Genomic DNA, 24,261 nt, shown 5'->3' with positions numbered 1-24,261 from the left:
CTATAATGTTGTCTTTGTTGAAACACTGCTATAATGTTGTCTCTGTTGAAACACTGCTATAATGTTGTCTCTGTTGAAACACTGCTATAATGTTGTCTCTGTTGAAACACTGCTATAATGTTGTCTCTGTTGAAACACTGCTATAATGTTGTCTCTGTTGAAACACTGCTATAATGTTGTCTCTGTTGAAACACTGCTATAATGTTGTCTCTGTTGAAACACTGCTATAATGTTGTCTGTTGAAACTGTTGAAACACTGCTATAATGTTGTCTCTGTTGAAACACTGCTATAATGTTGTCTCTGTTGAAACACTGCTATAATGTTGTCTCTGTTGAAACACTGCTATAATGTTGTCTGTCTCTGTTGAAACACTGCTATACTGTTGTCTGTCTCTGTTGAAACACTGCTATAATGTTGTCTCTGTTGAAACACTGCTATAATGTTGTCTCTGTTGAAACACTGCTATAATGTTGTCTCTGTTGAAACACTGCTATAATGTTGTCTCTGTTGAAACACTGCTATAATGTTGTCTCTGTTGAAACACTGTTATAAACACTGCTATAATGTTGTCTCTGTTGAAACACTGCTATAATGTTGTCTCTGTTGAAACACTGCTATAATGTTGTCTATACTGTTGTCTGTTGAAACACTGCTATAATGTTGTCTCTGTTGAAACACTGCTATAATGTTGTCTGTCTCTGTTGAAACACTGCTATAATGTTGTCTGTCTCTGTTGAAACACTGCTATAATGTTGTCTCTGTTGAAACACTGCTATAATGTTGTCTCTGTTGAAACACTGCTATAATGTTGTCTCTGTTGAAACACTATAGTTTGTCTCTGTTGAAACACTGCTATAATGTTGTCTCTGTTGAAACACTGCTATAATGTTGTCTCTGTTGAAACACTGCTATAATGTTGTCTCTGTTGAAACACTGCTATAATGTTGTCTGTCTCTGTTGAAACACTGCTATAATGTTGTCTGTCTCTGTTGAAACACTGCTATAATGTTGTCTGTGTTGAAACACTGCTATAATGTTGTCTGTGTTGAAACACTGCTATAATGTTGTCTCTGTTGAAACACTGCTATAATGTTGTCTCTGTTGAAACACTGCTATAATGTTGTCTCTGTTGAAACACTGCTATAATGTTGTCTCTGTTGAAACACTGCTATAATGTTGTCTGTGTTGAAACACTGCTATAATGTTGTCTGTGTTGAAACACTGCTATAATGTTGTCTCTGTTGAAACACAGCTACAATGTTGTCTGTCTCTGTTGAAACACTGCTATACTGTTGTCTTTGTTGAAACACTGCTATACTGTTGTCTTTGTTGAAACACTGCTATAATGTTGTCTCTGTTGAAACACTGCTATAATGTTGTCTCTGTTGAAACACTGCTATAATGTTGTCTCTGTTGAAACACTGCTATAATGTTGTCTGTCTGTTGAAACACTGCTATAATGTTGTCTGTGTTGAAACACTGCTATAATGTTGTCTCTGTTGAAACACTGCTATAATGTTGTCTCTGTTGAAACACAGCTATAATGTTGTCTGTCTCTGTTGAAACACTGCTATAATGTTGTCTGTCTCTGTTGAAACACTGCTATAATGTTGTCTGTGTTGAAACACTGCTATAATGTTGTCTGTGTTGAAACACTGCTATAATGTTGTCTCTGTTGAAACACTGCTATAATGTTGTCTCTGTTGAAACACTGCTATAATGTTGTCTCTGTTGAAACACTGCTATAATGTTGTCTCTGTTGAAACACTGCTATAATGTTGTCTGTGTTGAAACACTGCTATAATGTTGTCTGTGTTGAAACACTGCTATAATGTTGTCTGTGTTGAAACACTGCTATAATGTTGTCTCTGTTGAAACACTGCTATAATGTTGTCTGTGTTGAAACACTGCTATAATGACGTCTGTGTTGAAACACTGCTATAATGTTGTCTCTGTTGAAACACTGCTATACTGTTGTCTTTGTTGAAACACTGGTATACTGTTGTCTTTGTTGAAACACTGCTATAATGTTGTCTCTGTTGAAACACTGCTATAATGTTGTCTCTGTTGAAACACTGCTATAATGTTGTCTGTGTTGAAACACTGCTATAATGTTGTCTGTGTTGAAACACTGCTATAATGTTGTCTCTGTTGAAACACAGCTACAATGTTGTCTGTCTCTGTTGAAACACTGCTATACTGTTGTCTTTGTTGAAACACTGCTATACTGTTGTCTTTGTTGAAACACTGCTATAATGTTGTCTCTGTTGAAACACTGCTATAATGTTGTCTCTGTTGAAACACTGCTATAATGTTGTCTCTGTTGAAACACTGCTATAATGTTGTCTGTGTTGAAACACTGCTATAATGTTGTCTGTCTCTGTTGAAACACTGCTATAATGTTGTCTCTGTTGAAACACTGCTATAATGTTGTCTCTGTTGAAACACTGCTATAATGTTGTCTCTGTTGAAACACTGCTATAATGTTGTCTCTGTTGAAACACTGCTATAATGTTGTCTCTGTTGAAACACTGCTATAATGTTGTCTCTGTTGAAACACTGCTATAATGTTGTCTGTCTCTGTTGAAACACTGCTATACTGTTGTCTCTGTTGAAACACTGCTATAATGTTGTCTCTGTTGAAACACTGCTATAATGTTGTCTCTGTTGAAACACTGCTATAATGTTGTCTCTGTTGAAACACTGCTATAATGTTGTCTCTGTTGAAACACAGCTATAATGTTGTCTGTCTCTGTTGAAACACTGCTATACTGTTGTCTGTCTCTGTTGAAACACTGCTATAATGTTGTCTCTGTTGAAACACTGCTATAATGTTGTCTCTGTTGAAACACTGCTATAATGTTGTCTCTGTTGAAACACTGCTATAATGTTGTCTCTGTTGAAACACTGCTATAATGTTGTCTCTGTTGAAACACTGCTATAATGTTGTCTGTCTCTGTTGAAACACTGCTATAATGTTGTCTGTGTTGAAACACTGCTATAATGTTGTCTCTGTTGAAACACTGCTATAATGTTGTCTCTGTTGAAACACTGCTATACTGTTGTCTCTGTTGAAACACTGCTATAATGTTGTCTGTCTCTGTTGAAACACTGCTATAATGTTGTCTGTCTCTGTTGAAACACTGCTATAATGTTGTCTCTGTTGAAACACTGCTATAATGTTGTCTCTGTTGAAACACTGCTATAATGTTGTCTCTGTTGAAACACTGCTATAATGTTGTCTCTGTTGAAACACTGCTATAATGTTGTCTCTGTTGAAACACTGCTATAATGTTGTCTGCTCTCTGTTGAAACACTGCTATACTGTTGTCTGTCTCTGTTGAAACACTGCTATAATGTTGTCTCTGTTGAAACACTGCTATAATGTTGTCTCTGTTGAAACACTGCTATAATGTTGTCTGTGTTGAAACACTGCTATAATGTTGTCTCTGTTGAAACACTGCTATAATGTTGTCTGTATAATGTTGTCTGTTGAAACACTGCTATAATGTTGTCTGTTGAAACACTGCTATAATGTTGAAACACTGCTATAATGTTGTCTCTGTTGAAACACTGCTATAATGTTGTCTGTGTTGAAACACTGCTATAATGTCGTCTGTGTTGAAACACTGCTATAATGTTGTCTCTGTTGAAACACTGCTATAATGTTGTCTGTGTTGAAACACTGCTATAATGTTGTCTTTGTTGAAACACTGCTATACTGTTGTCTTTGTTGAAACACTGCTATAATGTTGTCTCTGTTGAAACACTGCTATAATGTTGTCTCTGTTGAAACACTGCTATAATGTTGTCTCTGTTGAAACACTGCCATAATGTTGTCTCTGTTGAAACACTGCTATAATGTTGTCTGTCTCTGTTGAAACACTGCTATAATGTTGTCTCTGTTGAAACACTGCTATAATGTTGTCTGTGTTGAAACACTGCTATAATGTTGTCTCTGTTGAAACACTGCTATAAACACTGTTGTCTGTCTCTGTTGAAACACTGCTATAATGTTGTCTGTCTCTGTTGAAACACTGCTATAATGTTGTCTGTGTTGAAACACTGCTATAATGTTGTCTGTGTTGAAACACTGCTATAATGTTGTCTCTGTTGAAACACTGCTATAATGTGTCTGAAACACTGCTATAATGTTGTCTCTGTTGAAACACTGCTATAATGTTGTCTCTGTTGAAACACTGCTATAATGTTGTCTGTGTTGAAACACTGCTATAATGTTGTCTCTGTTGAAACACTGCTATAATGTTGTCTGTGTTGAAACACTGCTATAATGTTGTCTCTGTTGAAACACTGCTATAATGTTGTCTGTGTTGAAACACTGCTATAATGTTGTCTGTGTTGAAACACTGCTATAATGTTGTCTGTGTTGAAACACTGCTATAATGTTGTCTCTGTTGAAACACTGCTATAATGTTGTCTCTGTTGAAACACTGCTATAATGTTGTCTCTGTTGAAACACTGCTATAATGTTGTCTCTGTTGAAACACTGCTATAATGTTGTCTGTGTTGAAACACTGCTATAATGTTGTCTGTGTTGAAACACTGCTATAATGTTGTCTCTGTTGAAACACTGCTATACTGTTGTCTTTGTTGAAACACTGCTATACTGTTGTCTTTGTTGAAACACTGCTATAATGTTGTCTCTGTTGAAACACTGCTATAATGTTGTCTCTGTTGAAACACTGCTATAATGTTGTCTCTGTTGAAACACTGCTATAATGTTGTCTCTGTTGAAACACTGCTATAATGTTGTCTCTGTTGAAACACTGCTATAATGTTGTCTCTGTTGAAACACTGCTATAATGTTGTCTCTGTTGAAACACTGCTATAATGTTGTCTCTGTTGAAACACTGCTATAATGTTGTCTCTGTTGAAACACTGCTATAATGTTGTCTCTGTTGAAACACTGCTATAATGTTGTCTCTGTTGAAACACTGCTATAATGTTGTCTGCTATAATGTTGTCTGTTGAAACACTGCTATAATGTTGTCTGTCTGTTGAAACACTGCTATAATGTTGTCTCTGTTGAAACACTGCTATAATGTTGTCTCTGTTGAAACACTGCTATAATGTTGTCTCTGTTGAAACACTGCTATAATGTTGTCTCTGTTGAAACACTGCTATAATGTTGTCTCTGTTGAAACACAGCTATAATGTTGTCTGTCTCTGTTGAAACACTGCTATAATGTTGTCTGTCTCTGTTGAAACACTGCTATAATGTTGTCTCTGTTGAAACACTGCTATAATGTTGTCTCTGTTGAAACACTGCTATAATGTTGTCTCTGTTGAAACACTGCTATAATGTTGTCTCTGTTGAAACACTGCTATAATGTTGTCTCTGTTGAAACACTGCTATAATGTTGTCTGTCTCTGTTGAAACACTGCTATAATGTTGTCTGTCTCTGTTGAAACACTGCTATAATGTTGTCTCTGTTGAAACACTGCTATAATGTTGTCTCTGTTGAAACACTGCTATAATGTTGTCTCTGTTGAAACACTGCTATAATGTTGTCTCTGTTGAAACACTGCTATAATGTTGTCTGTCTCTGTTGAAACACTGCTATAATGTTGTCTCTGTTGAAACACTGCTATAATGTTGTCTCTGTTGAAACACTGCTATAATGTTGTCTGTGTTGAAACACTGCTATAATGTTGTCTCTGTTGAAACACTGCTATAATGTTGTCTGTCTGTTGAAACACTGCTATAATGTTGTCTGTCTGTTGAAACACTGCTATAATGTTGTCTCTGTTGAAACACTGCTATAATGTTGTCTCTGTTGAAACACTGCTATAATGTTGTCTGAAACACTGCTATAATGTTGTCTGTGTTGAAACACTGCTATAATGTTGTCTCTGTTGAAACACTGCTATAATGTTGTCTGTGTTGAAACACTGCTATAATGTTGTCTCTGTTGAAACACTGCTATAATGTTGTCTCTGTTGAAACACTGCTATAATGTTGTCTCTGTTGAAACACTGCTATAATGTTGTCTCTGTTGAAACACTGCTATAATGTTGTCTCTGTTGAAACACTGCTATAATGTTGTCTCTGTTGAAACACTGCTATAATGTTGTCTGTCTGTTGAAACACTGCTATAATGTTGTCTCTGTTGAAACACTGCTATAATGTTGTCTCTGTTGAAACACTGCTATAATGTTGTCTCTGTTGAAACACTGCTATAATGTTGTCTCTGTTGAAACACTGCTATAATGTTGTCTCTGTTGAAACACTGCTATAATGTTGTCTGTGTTGAAACACTGCTATAATGTTGTCTCTGTTGAAACACAGCTATAATGTTGTCTGTCTCTGTTGAAACACTGCTATAATGTTGTCTGTGTTGAAACACTGCTATAATGTTGTCTCTGTTGAAACACTGCTATAATGTTGTCTCTGTTGAAACACTGCTATAATGTTGTCTTTGTTGAAACACTGCTATAATGTTGTCTCTGTTGAAACACTGCTATAATGTTGTCTGTGTTGAAACACTGCTATAATGTTGTCTCTGTTGAAACACAGCTACAATGTTGTCTGTCTCTGTTGAAACACTGCTATACTGTTGTCTTTGTTGAAACACTGCTATACTGTTGTCTTTGTTGAAACACTGCTATAATGTTGTCTCTGTTGAAACACTGCTATAATGTTGTCTCTGTTGAAACACTGCTATAATGTTGTCTCTGTTGAAACACTGCTATAATGTTGTCTCTGTTGAAACACTGCTATAATGTTGTCTCTGTTGAAACACTGCTATACTGTTGTCTGTCTCTGTTGAAACACTGCTATAATGTTGTCTCTGTTGAAACACTGCTATAATGTTGTCTCTGTTGAAACACTGCTATAATGTTGTCTCTGTTGAAACACAGCTATAATGTTGTCTGTCTCTGTTGAAACACTGCTATAATGTTGTCTGTCTCTGTTGAAACACTGCTATAATGTTGTCTGTGTTGAAACACTGCTATAATGTTGTCTCTGTTGAAACACTGCTATAATGTTGTCTCTGTTGAAACACTGCTATAATGTTGTCTGTGTTGAAACACTGCTATAATGTTGTCTGTGTTGAAACACTGCTATAATGTTGTCTCTGTTGAAACACTGCTATAATGTTGTCTGTCTCTGTTGAAACACTGCTATAATGTTGTCTGTCTCTGTTGAAACACTGCTATAATGTTGTCTGTCTCTGTTGAAACACTGCTATAATGTTGTCTGTGTTGAAACACTGCTATAATGTTGTCTCTGTTGAAACACTGCTATAATGTTGTCTGTGTTGAAACACTGCTATAATGTTGTCTGTGTTGAAACACTGCTATAATGTTGTCTCTGTTGAAACACTGCTATAATGTTGTCTGTCTCTGTTGAAACACTGCTATAATGTTGTCTCTGTTGAAACACTGCTATAATGTTGTCTGTGTTGAAACACTGCTATAATGTTGTCTCTGTTGAAACACTGCTATAATGTTGTCTGTCTCTGTTGAAACACTGCTATAATGTTGTCTGTCTCTGTTGAAACACTGCTATAATGTTGTCTCTGTTGAAACACTGCTATAATGTTGTCTGTGTTGAAACACTGCTATAATGTTGTCTCTGTTGAAACACTGCTATAATGTTGTCTCTGTTGAAACACTGCTATAATGTTGTCTGTCTCTGTTGAAACACTGCTATAATGTTGTCTCTGTTGAAACACTGCTATAATGTTGTCTGTGTTGAAACACTGCTATATAATGTTGTCTCTGTTGAAACACTGCTATAATGTTGTCTCTGTTGAAACACTGCTATAATGTTGTCTCTGTTGAAACACTGCTATATAATGTTGTCTCTGTTGAAACACTGCTATAATGTTGTCTCTGTTGAAACACAGCTACAATGTTGTCTGTCTCTGTTGAAACACTGCTATACTGTTGTCTGTCTCTGTTGAAACACTGCTATAATGTTGTCTCTGTTGAAACACTGCTATAATGTTGTCTCTGTTGAAACACTGCTATAATGTTGTCTCTGTTGAAACACAGCTATAATGTTGTCTGTCTCTGTTGAAACACTGCTATACTGTTGTCTGTCTCTGTTGAAACACTGCTATAATGTTGTCTGTGTTGAAACACTGCTATAATGTTGTCTCTGTTGAAACACTGCTATAATGTTGTCTGTCTCTGTTGAAACACTGCTATAATGTTGTCTCTGTTGAAACACTGCTATAATGTTGTCTGTGTTGAAACACTGCTATAATGTTGTCTCTGTTGAAACACAGCTATAATGTTGTCTGTCTCTGTTGAAACACTGCTATAATGTTGTCTGTCTCTGTTGAAACACTGCTATAATGTTGTCTGTGTTGAAACACTGCTATAATGTTGTCTGTGTTGAAACACTGCTATAATGTTGTCTCTGTTGAAACACTGCTATAATGTTGTCTGTGTTGAAACACTGCTATAATGTTGTCTGTGTTGAAACACTGCTATAATGTTGTCTCTGTTGAAACACTGCTATAATGTTGTCTGTCTCTGTTGAAACACTGCTATAATGTTGTCTCTGTTGAAACACTGCTATAATGTTGTCTGTGTTGAAACACTGCTATAATGTTGTCTCTGTTGAAACACAGCTATAATGTTGTCTGTCTCTGTTGAAACACTGCTATAATGTTGTCTGTCTCTGTTGAAACACTGCTATAATGTTGTCTGTGTTGAAACACTGCTATAATGTTGTCTGTGTTGAAACACTGCTATAATGTTGTCTCTGTTGAAACACTGCTATAATGTTGTCTGTGTTGAAACACTGCTATAATGTTGTCTGTCTGCTGTTGAAACACTGCTATAATGTTGTCTGTGTTTGAAACACTGCTATAATGTTGTCTGTGTTGAAACACTGCTATAATGTTGTCTCTGTTGAAACACTGCTATAATGTTGTCTGTCTGCTGTTGAAACACTGCTATAATGTTGTCTCTGTTGAAACACTGCTATAATGTTGTCTGTGTTGAAACACTGCTATAATGTTGTCTCTGTTGAAACACTGCTATAATGTTGTCTGTCTGTTGAAACACTGCTATAATGTTGTCTGTCTCTGTTGAAACACTGCTATAATGTTGTCTGTGTGTTGAAACACTGCTATAATGTTGTCTCTGTTGAAACACTGCTATAATGTTGTCTCTGTTGAAACACTGCTATAATGTTGTCTGTGTTGAAACACTGCTATAATGTTGTCTGTGTTGAAACACTGCTATAATGTTGTCTCTGTTGAAACACTGCTATAATGTTGTCTGTTGAAACACTGCTATAATGTTGAAACACTGCTATAATGTTGTCTCTGTTGAAACACTGCTATAATGTTGTCTGTGTTGAAACACTGCTATAATGTTGTCTCTGTTGAAACACTGCTATAATGTTGTCTGTCTGTTGAAACACTGCTATAATGTTGTCTGTCTGCTATAATGTTGAAACACTGCTATAATGTTGTCTGTGTTGAAACACTGCTATAATGTTGTCTGTGTTGAAACACTGCTATAATGTTGTCTCTGTTGAAACACTGCTATAATGTTGTCTCTGTTGAAACACTGCTATAATGTTGTCTCTGTTGAAACACTGCTATAATGTTGTCTCTGTTGAAACACTGCTATAATGTTGTCTCTGTTGAAACACTGCTATAATGTTGTCTGTGTTGAAACACTGCTATAATGTTGTCTCTGTTGAAACACTGCTATAATGTTGTCTCTGTTGAAACACTGCTATAATGTTGTCTGTCTCTGTTGAAACACTGCTATAATGTTGTCTCTGTTGAAACACTGCTATAATGTTGTCTCTGTTGAAACACTGCTATAATGTTGTCTCTGTTGAAACACTGCTATAATGTTGTCTGTCTCTGTTGAAACACTGCTATAATGTTGTCTGTCTCTGTTGAAACACTCTGTCTCTGTTGAAACACTGCTATAATGTTGTCTGTGTTGAAACACTGCTATAATGTTGTCTCTGTTGAAACACTGCTATATGTTGTCTTTGTTGAAACACTGCTATAATGTTGTCTGTCTGTTGAAACACTGCTATAAATGTTGTCTCTGTTGAAACACTGCTATAATGTTGTCTGTGTTGAAACACTGCTATAATGTTGTCTCTGTTGAAACACTGCTATAACTGCTATAATGTTGTCTGTCTCTGTTGAAACACTGCTATAATGTTGTCTGTGTTGAAACACTGCTATAATGTTGTCTCTGTTGAAACACTGCTATAATGTTGTCTCTGTTGAAACACTGCTATAATGTTGTCTGTGTTGAAACACTGCTATAATGTTGTCTCTGTTGAAACACTGCTATAATGTTGTCTCTGTTGAAACACTGCTATAATGTTGTCTCTGTTGAAACACTGCTATAATGTTGTCTCTGTTGAAACACTGCTATAATGTTGTCTCTGTTGAAACACTGCTATAATGTTGTCTCTGTTGAAACACTGCTATAATGTTGTCTGTCTCTGTTGAAACACTGCTATAATGTTGTCTGTCTCTGTTGAAACACTGCTATAATGTTGTCTGTGTTGAAACACTGCTATAATGTTGTCTCTGTTGAAACACTGCTATAATGTTGTCTCTGTTGAAACACTGCTATAATGTTGTCTGTTGAAACACTGCTATAATGTTGTCTCTGTTGAAACACTGCTATAATGTTGTCTGTGTTGAAACACTGCTATAATGTTGTCTGTGTTGAAACACTGCTATAATGTTGTCTGTGTTGAAACACTGCTATAATGTTGTCTCTGTTGAAACACTGCTATAATGTTGTCTGTGTGAAACACTGCTATAATGTTGTCTCTGTTGAAACACTGCTATAATGTTGTCTCTGTTGAAACACTGCTATAATGTTGTCTCTGTTGAAACACTGCTATAATGTTGTCTCTGTTGAAACACTGCTATAATGTTGTCTGTCTGTTGAAACACTGCTATAATGTTGTCTGTCTCTGTTGAAACACTGCTATAATGTTGTCTCTGTTGAAACACTGCTATAATGTTGTCTCTGTTGAAACACTGCTATAATGTTGTCTCTGTTGAAACACTGCTATAATGTTGTCTGTCTCTGTTGAAACACTGCTATAATGTTGTCTGTCTCTGTTGAAACACTGCTATATAATGTTGTCTCTGTTGAAACACTGCTATAATGTTGTCTCTGTTGAAACACTGCTATACTGTTGTCTGTCTCTGTTGAAACACTGCTATAATGTTGTCTCTGTTGAAACACTGCTATAATGTTGTCTGTGTTGAAACACTGCTATAATGTTGTCTCTGTTGAAACACTGCTATAATGTTGTCTCTGTTGAAACACAGCTATAATGTTGTCTGTCTCTGTTGAAACACTGCTATAATGTTGTCTGTGTTGAAACACTGCTATAATGTTGTCTGTGTTGAAACACTGCTATAATGTTGTCTCTGTTGAAACACTGCTATAAATGTTGTCTGTGTTGAAACACTGCTATAATGTTGTCTGTGTTGAAACACTGCTATAATGTTGTCTCTGTTGAAACACTGCTATAATGTTGTCTGTCTCTGTTGAAACACTGCTATAATGTTGTCTCTGTTGAAACACTGCTATAATGTTGTCTGTGTTGAAACACTGCTATAATGTTGTCTCTGTTGAAACACTGCTATAATGTTGTCTGTCTGTTGAAACACTGCTATAATGTTGTCTGTCTCTGTTGAAACACTGCTATAATGTTGTCTCTGTTGAAACACTGCTATAATGTTGTCTCTGTTGAAACACTGCTATAATGTTGTCTCTGTTGAAACACTGCTATAATGTTGTCTCTGTTGAAACACTGCTATAATGTTGTCTGTGTTGAAACACTGCTATAATGTTGTCTGTCTGTTGAAACACTGCTATAATGTTGTCTCTGTTGAAACACTGCTATAATGTTGTCTGTGTTGAAACACTGCTATAATGTTGTCTGAAACACTGCTATAATGTTGTCTCTGTTGAAACACTGCTATAATGTTGTCTGTTGTCTGTTGAAACACTGCTATAATGTTGTCTCTGTTGAAACACTGCTATAATGTTGTCTCTGTTGAAACACTGCTATAATGTTGTCTCTGTTGAAACACTGCTATACTGTTGTCTTTGTTGAAACACTGCTATAATGTTGTCTCTGTTGAAACACTGCTATAATGTTGTCTGTCTCTGTTGAAACACTGCTATAATGTTGTCTCTGTTGAAACACTGCTATAATGTTGTCTCTGTTGAAACACTGCTATAATGTTGTCTGTGTTGAAACACTGCTATATAATGTTGTCTCTGTTGAAACACTGCTATAATGTTGTCTCTGTTGAAACACAGCTATAATGTTGTCTCTGTTGAAACACTGCTATACTGTTGTCTTTGTTGAAACACTGCTATAATGTTGTCTCTGTTGAAACACTGCTATACTGTTGTCTCTGTTGAAACACTGCTATACTGTTGTCTGTCTCTGTTGAAACACTGCTATAATGTTGTCTCTGTTGAAACACTGCTATAATGTTGTCTCTGTTGAAACACTGCTATAATGTTGTCTCTGTTGAAACACTGCTATAATGTTGTCTCTGTTGAAACACTGCTATAATGTTGTCTCTGTTGAAACACTGCTATAATGTTGTCTCTGTTGAAACACTGCTATAATGTTGTCTCTGTTGAAACACTGCTATAATGTTGTCTCTGTTGAAACTGCTATAATGTTGAAACACTGCTATAATGTTGTCTCTGTTGAAACACTGCTATAATGTTGTCTCTGTTGAAACACTGCTATAATGTTGTCTCTGTTGAAACACTGCTATAATGTTGTCTCTGTTGAAACACTGCTATAATGTTGTCTGTCTCTGTTGAAACACTGCTATAATGTTGTCTGTCTCTGTTGAAACACTGCTATAATGTTGTCTCTGTTGAAACACTGCTATAATGTTGTCTCTGTTGAAACACTGCTATAATGTTGTCTGTCTCTGTTGAAACACTGCTATAATGTTGTCTCTGTTGAAACACTGCTATAATGTTGTCTGTGTTGAAACACTGCTATAATGTTGTCTCTGTTGAAACACTGCTATAATGTTGTCTGTCTCTGTTGAAACACTGCTATAATGTTGTCTCTGTTGAAACTGCTATAATGTTGTCTGTGTGAAACACTGCTATAATGTTGTCTCTGTTGAAACACTGCTATAATGTTGTCTCTGTTGAAACACTGCTATAATGTTGTCTCTGTTGAAACACTGCTATAATGTTGTCTGTGTTGAAACACTGCTATAATGTTGTCTCTGTTGAAACACTGCTATAATGTTGTCTGTCTCTGTTGAAACACTGCTATAATGTTGTCTTGTTGAAACACTGCTATAATGTTGTCTGTGTTGAAACACTGCTATAATGTTGTCTCTGTTGAAACACTGCTATAATGTTGTCTCTGTTGAAACACTGCTATAATGTTGTCTGTTGAAACTCTATAATGTTGAAACACTGCTATAATGTTGTCTGTCTGTTGAAACACTGCTATAATGTTGTCTCTGTTGAAACACTGCTATAATGTTGTCTGTGTTGAAACACTGCTATAATGTTGTCTCTGTTGAAACACTGCTATAATGTTGTCTCTGTTGAAACACTGCTATAATGTTGTCTCTGTTGAAACACTGCTATAATGTTGTCTCTGTTGAAACACTGCTATAATGTTGTCTCTGTTGAAACACTGCTATAATGTTGTCTTGTTGAAACACTGCTATAATGTTGTCTCTGTTGAAACACTGCTATAATGTTGTCTCTGTTGAAACACTGCTATAATGTTGTCTCTGTTGAAACACTGCTATAATGTTGTCTCTGTTGAAACACTGCTATAATGTTGTCTGTGTTGAAACACTGCTATAATGTTGTCTGTCTCTGTTGAAACACTGCTATAATGTTGTCTCTGTTGAAACACTGCTATAATGTTGTCTCTGTTGAAACACTGCTATAATGTTGTCTCTGTTGAAACACTGCTATATTGTTGTCTCTGTTGAAACACTGCTATAATGTTGTCTGTCTCTGTTGAAACACTGCTATAATGTTGTCTCTGTTGAAACACTGCTATAATGTTGTCTCTGTTGAAACACTGCTATAATGTTGTCTCTGTTGAAACACTGCTATAATGTTGTCTCTGTTGAAACACTGCTATAATGTTGTCTCTGTTGAAACACTGCTATAATGTTGTCTGTCTCTGTTGAAACACTGCTATAATGTTGTCTCTGTTGAAACACTGCTATAATGTTGTCTGTGTTGAAACACTGCTATAATGTTGTCTGTCTCTGTTGAAACACTGCTATAATGTTGTCTCTGTTGAAACACTGCTATAATGTTGTCTCTGTTGAAACACTGCTATAATGTTGTCTGTCTCTGTTGAAACACTGCTATAATGTTGTCTCTGTTGAAACACTGCTATAATGTTGTCTCTGTTGAAACACTGCTATAATGTTGTCTCTGTTGAAACACTGCTATAATGTTGTCTCTGTTGAAACACTGCTATAATGTTGTCTCTGTTGAAACACTGCTATAATGTTGTCTCTGTTGAAACACTGCTATAATGTTGTCTGTCTCTGTTGAAACACTGCTATAATGTTGTCTGTCTCTGTTGAAACACTGCTATAATGTTGTCTCTGTTGAAACACTGCTATAATGTTGTCTCTGTTGAAACACTGCTATAATGTTGTCTCTGTTGAAACACTGCACTATAATGTTGTCTCTGTTGAACACTGCTATAATGTTGTCTGCTACACTGCTATAATGTTGTCTCTGTTGAAACACTGCTATAATGTTGTCTGTGTTGAAACACTGCTATAATGTTGTCTCTGTCACTGCTATAATGTTGTCTGTCTCTCTTGAAACACTGCTATAATGTTGTCTGTCTCTGTCGAAACACTGCTATAATGTTGTCTCTGTTGAAACACTGCTATAATGTTGTCTCTGTTGAAACACTGCTATAATGTTGTCTCTGTTGAAACACTGCTATAATGTTGTCTCTGTTGAAACACTGCTATAATGTTGTCTCTGTTGAAACACTGCTATAATGTTGTCTCTGTCTCTCACTGTACACTGAGTGAAATATGTGGATTACGGGGAATTATGTCCGCTCGCCACATAGAGCCTCTTCTGTCAAGTGGAGCCATTTCCCACTGCCTAACTCTGAGAGGGACTTTAGTCTGTAAACACACTCGCACACAGACATACACACATTCAGTGGGGACACGCACCAGCACTTCAAAACAGACATCTGCAATGTTTTCTTCCATGTGAAATGCTTCTGCAGAAATGATTCTTCACAGAACACCGTGCTGAGCTCAACATGGACCACCCCATCCATCTCCATATCACAGATCTGTGCTGTGATGCTTTCATGTTGTTAATAACCTTCCTCATCTTCCTCCCTCCTTCCTGCTCCCTCCATCTTCTGCCACTATTTATAATTATGTAAAGTGGCTCTAACTCCCCCTTCCTTAATTACCATCTGAGATGAGCTGTTCAGAGCTGTTGATGTCTCTCTTCAGAATTACACACAGCTGTGTATGCATAGCAGCAGTGCAGTGTATGTGGGGGAGTGTGTGTGTGTATCAGTGTCATCAATGACACACACACACACACACACACACACACACACACACACACACACACACACACACACACACACACACACACACACACACACACACACACACACACACACACACACACACACACACACACACACACACACACACACACACACACACACACACACACACACACACACACACACACACACACACACACACACATCATAGTCACACTCACACGCACACACACGCACACACACACACACACACACACACACACACACACACACACACACACACACACACACACACACACACACACACACACACACACACACACACACACACACACACACACACACACACACACACACACACACACACACACACACACACACACACACACACACACACACACACACACACACACACATACACAGAGAGAGAGACACATACACCACAGACACATTTAGTTCCATACAGGCGCTGATCACCTAGCCTAATAACCAGTTATTAGTCTCCAAAGTGCTTGAGTAGCTATAATCACCTCATTGCTGAAGGGCTCTGGGATCGTCCTCCCTGCTGTTCTCCATGTGTTGTGTTGCTGTAGAGCTCTGGGATCGTCCTCCCTCCTGTTCTCCATGTGTTGTGTTGCTGAAGAGCTCTGGGATTGTCCTCCCTGCTGTTCTCCATGTGTTGTGTTGCTGTAGAGCTCTGGGATCGTCCTCCCTGCTGTTCTTCATGTGTTGTGTTGCTGTAGAGCTCTGGGATCGTCCTCCCTGCTGTTCTCCATGTGTTGTGTTGCTGTAGAGCTCTGGGATCGTCCTCCCTGCTGTTCTCCATGTGTTGTGTTGCTGTAGAGCTCTGGGATCGTCCTCCCTGCTGTTCTCCATGTGTTGTGTTGCTGTAGAGCTCTGGGATCGTCCTCCCTGCTGTTCTCCATGTGTTGTGTTGCTGTAGAGCTCTAGGATCGTCCTCCCTGCTGTTCTCCATGTGTTGTGTTGCTGTAGAGCTCTGGGATCGTCCTCCCTGCTGTTCTCCATGTGTTGTGTTGCTGTAGAGCTCTGGGATCGTCCTCCCTGCTGTTCTCCATGTGTTGTGTTGCTGAAGAGCTCTGGGATCGTCCTCCCTGCTGTTCTCCATGTGTTGTGTTGCTGTAGAGCTCTGGGATCGTCCTCCCTGCTGTTCTCCATGTGTTGTGTTGCTGTAGAGCTCTGGGATCATCCTCCCTGCTGTTCTCCATGTGTTGTGTTGCTGTAGAGCTCTAGGATCGTCCTCCCTGCTGTTCTCCATGTGTTGTGTTGCTGTAGAGCTCTGGGATCATCCTCCCTGCTGTTCTCCATGTGTTGTGTTGCTGTAGAGCTCTGGGATCATCCTCCCTGCTGTTCTCCATGTGTTGTGTTGCTGTAGAGCTCTGGGATCGTCCTCCCTGCTGTTCTCCATGTGTTGTGTTGCTGTAGAGCTCTGGGATCATCCTCCCTGCTGTTCTCCATGTGTTGTGTTGCTGTAGAGCTCTAGGATCGTCCTCCCTGCTGTTCTCCATGTGTTGTGTTGCTGTAGAGCTCTGGGATCATCCTCCCTCCTCTTCTCCATGTGTTGTGTTACTGAAGAGCTCGGGGAATATGTGTATGAGCATAGTAGGAGTCACAGCTTTGGATAAGCTATTGTCACAAGACCAAACTCTTAAATTTCTTGCTTGGTTCCTGGTTCAGAATAAATTTAAAAAAGGATGTATTCTTTCCTTATGCAGGGAAAGCTCATTGAGACCAGGGTCTCATTCCCAAGGGTGACCTGATCACAGAACAACCTAATACAATGTTAAACAACACAGCAATCAATACAAAACACAACATAAAAAAAAAACAGTTACAGTCGTCAGCTACTAGGTCCTCAATCTGTGTTGAATAAACTGCCCAAGTGGCAAATTATCAAATAACAAAATATTAAAAGGTCAATTTTTATTTCATTTATTATATTGATATAGTAATACAGTTCAAAGATTTCTAAGTTATTAATCATGTGAATAATTTTAAAAATCAACAGAAATTTGACATATTTCACATTCATGGAAAAAAATACAGACAATGACTTCTATTGTTAGTCTCCCATTATGCTAATCTGACCTAAGTCTTTATATTCATATGATGGTATAAAGCATTCAAGATTGTTCAGATGGATTGAATCACAATACAGTTGACTTAGATGATATGATCGACTGTTGTCTGCAGTGGCGGTGGGTGGGTAAAACCAGAAACAAGACATATACCAACCTATGTGTTGTGATTGTGATAATGTTGTGTTGTGATAATTGTTTGTTCTATAACCTGTTAGTTCTTATATATAAGGCCAAGACGATAAGAAGACACAGTGGCGAAAAAACACTCTTTATTTCATCACAAAACCACAAAGCATATTGCATGTACAGTAACAGACAGTACATGACCTACAGCCTGGTCAAGCTAGTTAATGTTTCAGACATTTTCGGACCACTAAACAACTATTGATTTAGAACCATGTTGAATTATCACAAGTTGGAAAGAAAAACAGGAGCTGCCTCCACTATTCCAGCACCATTTACACTTCTCTATTTCAACATATTCTAATCACTTATACTTAGTTTAATACAGTGACAACTAAAAGATACCAAAAAATGATTTAGTCCTATTAATGTAAGCTAAATATGATGTGGCTGTCCATGGTTCTGATTTCTGTGTGTCGTGTCTTGAATTCTTTATATAACATTTATTTCACTAGGAAAGTCAGTTTAAGAACAAATTATTAGCAAATAGCCATATGCAAAATGCATAGGTGATTAAGATATGCAAATATAGCAACAAGATAACAATATGAATGTCAAAAGTAGGATGCAGTAACATGTGGTGCTGGAGCATCTGTCTAAACAAAGCACAGGTAAAATTAAGGTGGAATTTCACGCAAGAATATTCTCCCTAAGCCCTATTCAGACTTGAGATAAGTTCATTTAACATGGCCTTAAGTCCATGTTTTATTGAGTCGATGTTAAAACCCCCCAAACACCCTCAAAACACTCTCCAAACACCCTCCAAACACCATCCAAGCACTCCAAAATCTCTCCAAACACCGTCCAAACACTCTCCAAACACTCTCCAAACACTCTCCAAACACTCTCCTGTGACGACCCACTCTGTCTGCCGTATTCTGTCTTTGTTCTTGTTTCCTTATTAGGATGCCGGTGGGCGGAGTTGAGAGGGTCGTCAGCTTCATGGGAAACACCTGGGCCAGGTGTCTCCCAGGATAAATGGACCTCTTCCACATTCATGGGGGAGACTCTCTCCATGCAGACACCTTTGTAGATTGTGTTGTGGTTCTTGGTGGCCTTTTGGTTGTTTGCTTTGGCACCTTTCAACACCGTGCATTATCACATTCATGCATGCAAAACACTCACTTACACTACTGACTACTGATTACACACACACCATTGGATATTTTCCTTAGTTGCTTTAGTTAATAAATATATATTTTGTTACTCCTTATCTCCACGTTGTCTCCCTTTTGTTACGGGCTTTGAGCCGGTTCGGACACTCCAAACACTCTCCAAACACTCTCCTAACACCTTCCGAACACCCTCCGAACACTCTCCGAACACACCACGAACACCCTCCGAACACTCTCCGAACACCCTCCAATCACCCTCCCAAACACTCTCCAAACACCCTCCAAACACCAGAGCTCAGCTAAGGTGCGCTATATTTCATGGTTTTACAATGATGGGGTTTTGAGTAGTCTTTCTATTTTAACAGTGTACTCCTTATATGATTAATGTGGAATAAATGCCTTGCATTTCATCGTTTCCATGCATTGCTTTTTAACTGCAAGACTTGTAGTGTAGCCTAACATTTTGTGAACTGCAGCAATTTCATAGTACTGACTGAATCTTATATTATCCTCACAAACACCTTCAGTTTGTATTGAACACTTGAACTTGTCTGCAATGCATTTTTCTTCAAGGAAAACCTCACACTTGATAAATTATTGTTCTTTTGTGTCCTTCCATGTCTATTCAAGTTGTTCTCTGTGGTCAGCCAGCCAGACACGCTCTCACTCACACACTACGTCTCTCACCTCATTTTCCTGCCTTTGATCTTGGACCTGGGCCCGGCGTGGCTGGGCTGAAATCATAAGCTTGGCCCTGCCTGACAGGAGGGGTAGTGTTAGTGCGTCCCAAATCGCATTCTATTCTCCATATAATCTACAACTTTTGACCCAAACTCTATGGGCCCTGGTCAAATGGAGTGCACTATAAAGAGAATAGGGGTGGGTCCATTTGCATGGCAGCCTACAGTATGTGAGCGTTTATGTGACAGCGTTGGAAAATGGAGGGGAGAAAGAAGTAGAGAGCCTTGACCTGGTCTGGTCTTCCCTGATTAGCCTCTGGGCTACAGAGCGCGGTACAATAATTTACTCTGTTTTCCTGATCTATTTTTTTACTCAATACTTTTTCCTTAACTTCTTAAAGCGTTGTTGGTTAAAGGGCTTGTAATTAAGGTCTACAGCTGTTGTATTTGGCGTGTGTGACAAATAGAATTTGATTTGATAGTTTACTGGACACCAGCTAGCTACTGTATCTAGCTGTTGTTGCTGTTAGTTACCTAAGAGTTATCAAATCACCTATGGTTCAAAGCACCTGGTTTCGTAACATATTTGTGGCATAGAGACTTTTGGATTGACGTAAATTGTAGATATAATGTCAAGCTCTGTCGTTCAAATAAAATGTAACTGCAATGACAAAAGCTCGAATTAAATCAATGTTAATATCAAATCACAGAAACATCATGAAGCGTAACATGAGTGTCATTTATTTGCATGTACAACGAGCCTTTTTTATTTAAATCCAAATAAAATGGAGCTGCATTTCTGAGCCCAGAGGACAAGTTTTATATTTTAAAGCTGAGGTGTCAAAGCAGGTATTTCACAGCTGGGTGCCCTTTTTAATACATCTCTTCCAGAACAGAACACCTTCCAGCATTATAGCCCTGCTGCCTGCTACTCACCACCATGATGACAGGTGTGAACTGCAGAAAAGGGTAGTGTTGCGAGTAAATGTGTCCCCTGGTGCCCTAATCTCTCTGTTTAACTTGAATAGGCCGGGATGCACTGTAGCTGTGTCAATCAGGAGAGAGAGTTCTGTGTGTGTGTGTGTGTGTGTGTGTGTGTGTGTGTGTGTGTGTGTGTGTGTGTGTGTGTGTGTGTGTGTGTGTGTGTGTGTGTGTGTGTGTGTGTGTGTGTGTGTGTGTGTGTGTGTGTGTGTGTGTGTGTGCGTGTTTGAGAGGAAATTGCAGAGGAAAGAAGAGGTTGATGTTTTAAAGTTCTGCTTGTTGATCATTGTGTTTGGAGCCTGGGTCACATGATGGAGTCTGGGCGTTCAGGAACAGTGTTGTCAGGTGATGGAGTCTGGGCGTTCAGGAACAGTGTTGTCAGGTGATGGAGTCTGGGCGTTCAGGGACAGTGTTGTCAGGTGATGGAGTCTGGGCGTTCAGGGACAGTGTTGTCACGTGATGGAGTCTGGGCGTTCAGGAACAGTGTTGTCAGGTGATGGAGTCTGGGCGTTCAGGAACAGTGTTGTAAGGTGATGGAGTCTGGGCGTTCAGGAACAGTGTTGTCAGGTGATGGAGTCTGGGCGTTCAGGGACAGTGTTGTAAGGTGATGGAGTCTGGGCGTTCAGGAACAGTGTTGTCAGGTGATGGAGTCTGGGCGTTCAGGAACAGTGTTGTAAGGTGATGGAGTCTGGGCGTTCAGGAACAGTGTTGTCAGGTGATGGAGTCTGGGCGTTCAGGGACAGTGTTGTCAGGTGATGGAGTCTGGGCGTTCAGGAACAGTGTTGTAAGGTGATGGAGTCTGGGCGTTCAGGAACAGTGTTGTCACGTGATGGAGTCTGGGCGTTCAGGAACAGTGTTGTCAGGTGATGGAGTCTGGGCGTTCAGGAACAGTGTTGTAAGGTGATGGAGTCTGGGCGTTCAGGGACAGTGTTGTAAGGTGATGGAGTCTGGGCGTTCAGGAACAGTGTTGTCAGGTGATGGAGTCTGGGCGTTCAGGAACAGTGTTGTCACGTGATGGAGTCTGGGCGTTCAGGAACAGTGTTGTCAGGTGATGGAGTCTGGGCGTTCAGGAACAGTGTTGTCAGGTGATGGAGTCTGGGCGTTCAGGAACAATGTTGTCACGTGATGGAGTCTGGGCGTTCAGGAACAGTGTTGTCAGGTGATGGAGTCTGGGCGTTCAGGAACAGTGTTGTCACGTGATGGAGTCTGGGCGTTCAGGGACAGTGTTGTAAGGTGATGGAGTCTGGGCGTTCAGGAACAGTGTTGTCACGTGATGGAGTCTGGGCGTTCAGGAACAGTGTTGTCACGTGATGGAGTCTGGGCGTTCAGGGACAGTGTTGTCACGTGATGGAGTCTGGGCGTTCAGGGACAGTGTTGTCACGTGATGGAGTCTGGGCGTTCAGGAACAGTGTTGTCACGTGATAGATGTAGTACATGGGTCTAAGTGTGTATGTGGTGTGTGTGTTTTCATCAATAAGACACAAGGGATGTGTAATGTAGGCCTGTGAGTTTATGTGTAACATATGTTGTACTTTGTACCTCTCTTGCGTAGTGTTTTTAAATAATGGAATGGCCAGCCTCCCTGGTCTTTCTATTTGAATATGTGCATGAAATATACTACTTCACTGAGGGATATTACAGATGTGGTATGTATGAGGGACAGAGGAAGGGTTAGTTATTTAAAAAATACTGTCAAACCCTATTATTTCACACAGAGTGCGTCCATGTAACGTATTATGGGATATGTTAAGCTAAATTTTACTCCTGGACTAATTTATTATCTGAATACAACAACTATATTTAGGTTATGCATTTTTATTTATCTTAAAAAATATGTCATTTTTTTCCATTTTGACATGTATTTTGAGTTGATTGTTAAATACATTTTTATCCCACTTTGCCATTAACTTTCATTGAAACACATTCGTGCTAATTTGAGTCTGTTACATGGGGTGTACTATATTATAAACCAAATGTTTAGCGACCTGGATCCTGATTGGTTGTAAGCCATAGTACATGAGACTAATTGCTTTACTGTTTAGTGTTCTAATTACATTGGTAAAGTACTTATCATAGCAATAAGGCACTTTAGGGGTTTGTGGTATACGGTCAATATAACACAGCTAAGAACGGCCCTTAGGCGTGGTATATTGGACTCACTATACCACACCCCTTCGGGCCTTATTGCTTCAATATACTATCTGCGCTACTTCCTCATCTCTGACCCCCCCTTCCCTTTATTACAGAGGCGTCTATCCTGAGCTATGACGGCAGTATGTACATGAAGGTGGTGATGCCTGCCGTGATGCACACAGAGGCAGAGGACGTCTCCCTACGCTTTATGTCCCAGCGTGCATTTGGGCTCCTCATGGCCGCTACCTCCCGGGACTCTGCCGACACGCTCCGTCTGGAGCTGGACAGCGGCCGTGTCAAACTCACGGTCAACCTAGGTATCGTATGAAACTGTTAACCCTCCCCGTCCCGGTGTCTTCAGGGGAGGTCGGTTCGAGTTGTCACATAGTAGTTTTTGTTAGTCGTTTTCATGAATTCTTTTGGTTTTAGTCAAACTACATCTATTTTCTTGTACAGTAGTTGCATGGATTGTATTTGCTCCGCATCATATATTTACATTTTCTTGCTTTGCTGCTATGTCGTCACTGTAGAATATTTTACAATTAATCTAACAATTAAATCACCGTATCCATGATTATCACAGTCATTTTCATTAAGATGTTGAGAAATAGTCAGTCATGCTCACAAGTAGAAAGGAACATTTCTTAGATATTAGGCTGGAGATGTTCAGTTACTTATATGCTATCAAACATTGTTTCATTATACATTACATAGGCCTGTTTCACCCCTCAATTACAGGACTTCTTAACAAGGTCCTATTATTATGATGGCCATTTTTCTCTCCTTCCCATCCAAAGGTTCTGATATAAAGTACCAGTCAAAAGTTTGGACACACCTACTCATTGCAGGGGTTTTCTTTATTTTTACTGTTTTCTACATTGTAGAATAATATTGAAGTCATCAAAACTATGAAATAACACATATGGAATCATATAGAAACTAAAAGTGTTAAACAAATCAAAATATATTTTATATTAGAGATTCTTCAAAGTATCCACCCTTTGCCTTAATGACAGCTTTGCACACTCTTGGCATTCTCTCAACCAGCTTCACCTGGAATGCTTTTCCTACAGTCTTGAAGGAGTTCCCACATGTGCTGAGCACTTGTTGGCTGCTTTTCCTTCACTCTGCAGTCCGACTCATCCCCAACCATCTCAAATGGGTTGAGGTCGGGTGATTGTGGAGGCCAGGTCATCTGATGTAGCACTCCATCACTCTCCATCTTGGTCAAATAGCCCTTACACAACCTGGAGGTGTGTTTTGGTCACTGTCCTGTTGAAAAACATAGTCCCACTAAATGCAAACCAAATGTGATGGCATATCGCTGTATAATGCTGTAGTAGCAATGCAGATTAAGTGTGCCTTGAATTATAAATAAATCATAGACAACGTCCAGCAAATCACCCCCACGCCATCACACCTCCTTTTTTGGTTACTACATGATTCCATATGTGTTTTTTCATAGTTTTTATGTCTTCACCATTATTCGACTATGTAGAAA

General features: G+C 39.0%; 1 protein-coding gene across 13 annotated transcripts in view; it reads left to right on the top strand.

Annotated features, from left to right (window-relative positions):
- Positions 1-24,261, top strand: part of LOC118378319 (neurexin-3b-like) — a 778,567-nt gene that overhangs the window by 239,842 nt on the left and 514,464 nt on the right. For all 13 annotated transcript variants that reach the window (XR_008141146.1, XR_008141145.1, XM_052524146.1 and 10 more), the window contains one exon: positions 22,874-23,077. Coding sequence is in view for 11 of the 13 variants with exons in the window: in XM_052524146.1 (XP_052380106.1) it covers positions 22,874-23,077 (204 nt within the window). In the remaining 2 variants the exon portion in view is untranslated. The remainder of the gene's footprint in view (positions 1-22,873; positions 23,078-24,261) is intronic.

Source organism: Oncorhynchus keta, chromosome 8 (assembly GCF_023373465.1).
Source record: "Oncorhynchus keta strain PuntledgeMale-10-30-2019 chromosome 8, Oket_V2, whole genome shotgun sequence".
NCBI classification, from domain to species: domain Eukaryota; kingdom Metazoa; phylum Chordata; class Actinopteri; order Salmoniformes; family Salmonidae; genus Oncorhynchus; species Oncorhynchus keta.
The sequence above is the reverse complement of the archived record's forward strand: the minus strand, read 5'-3'. Positions and strand labels throughout refer to the sequence as shown.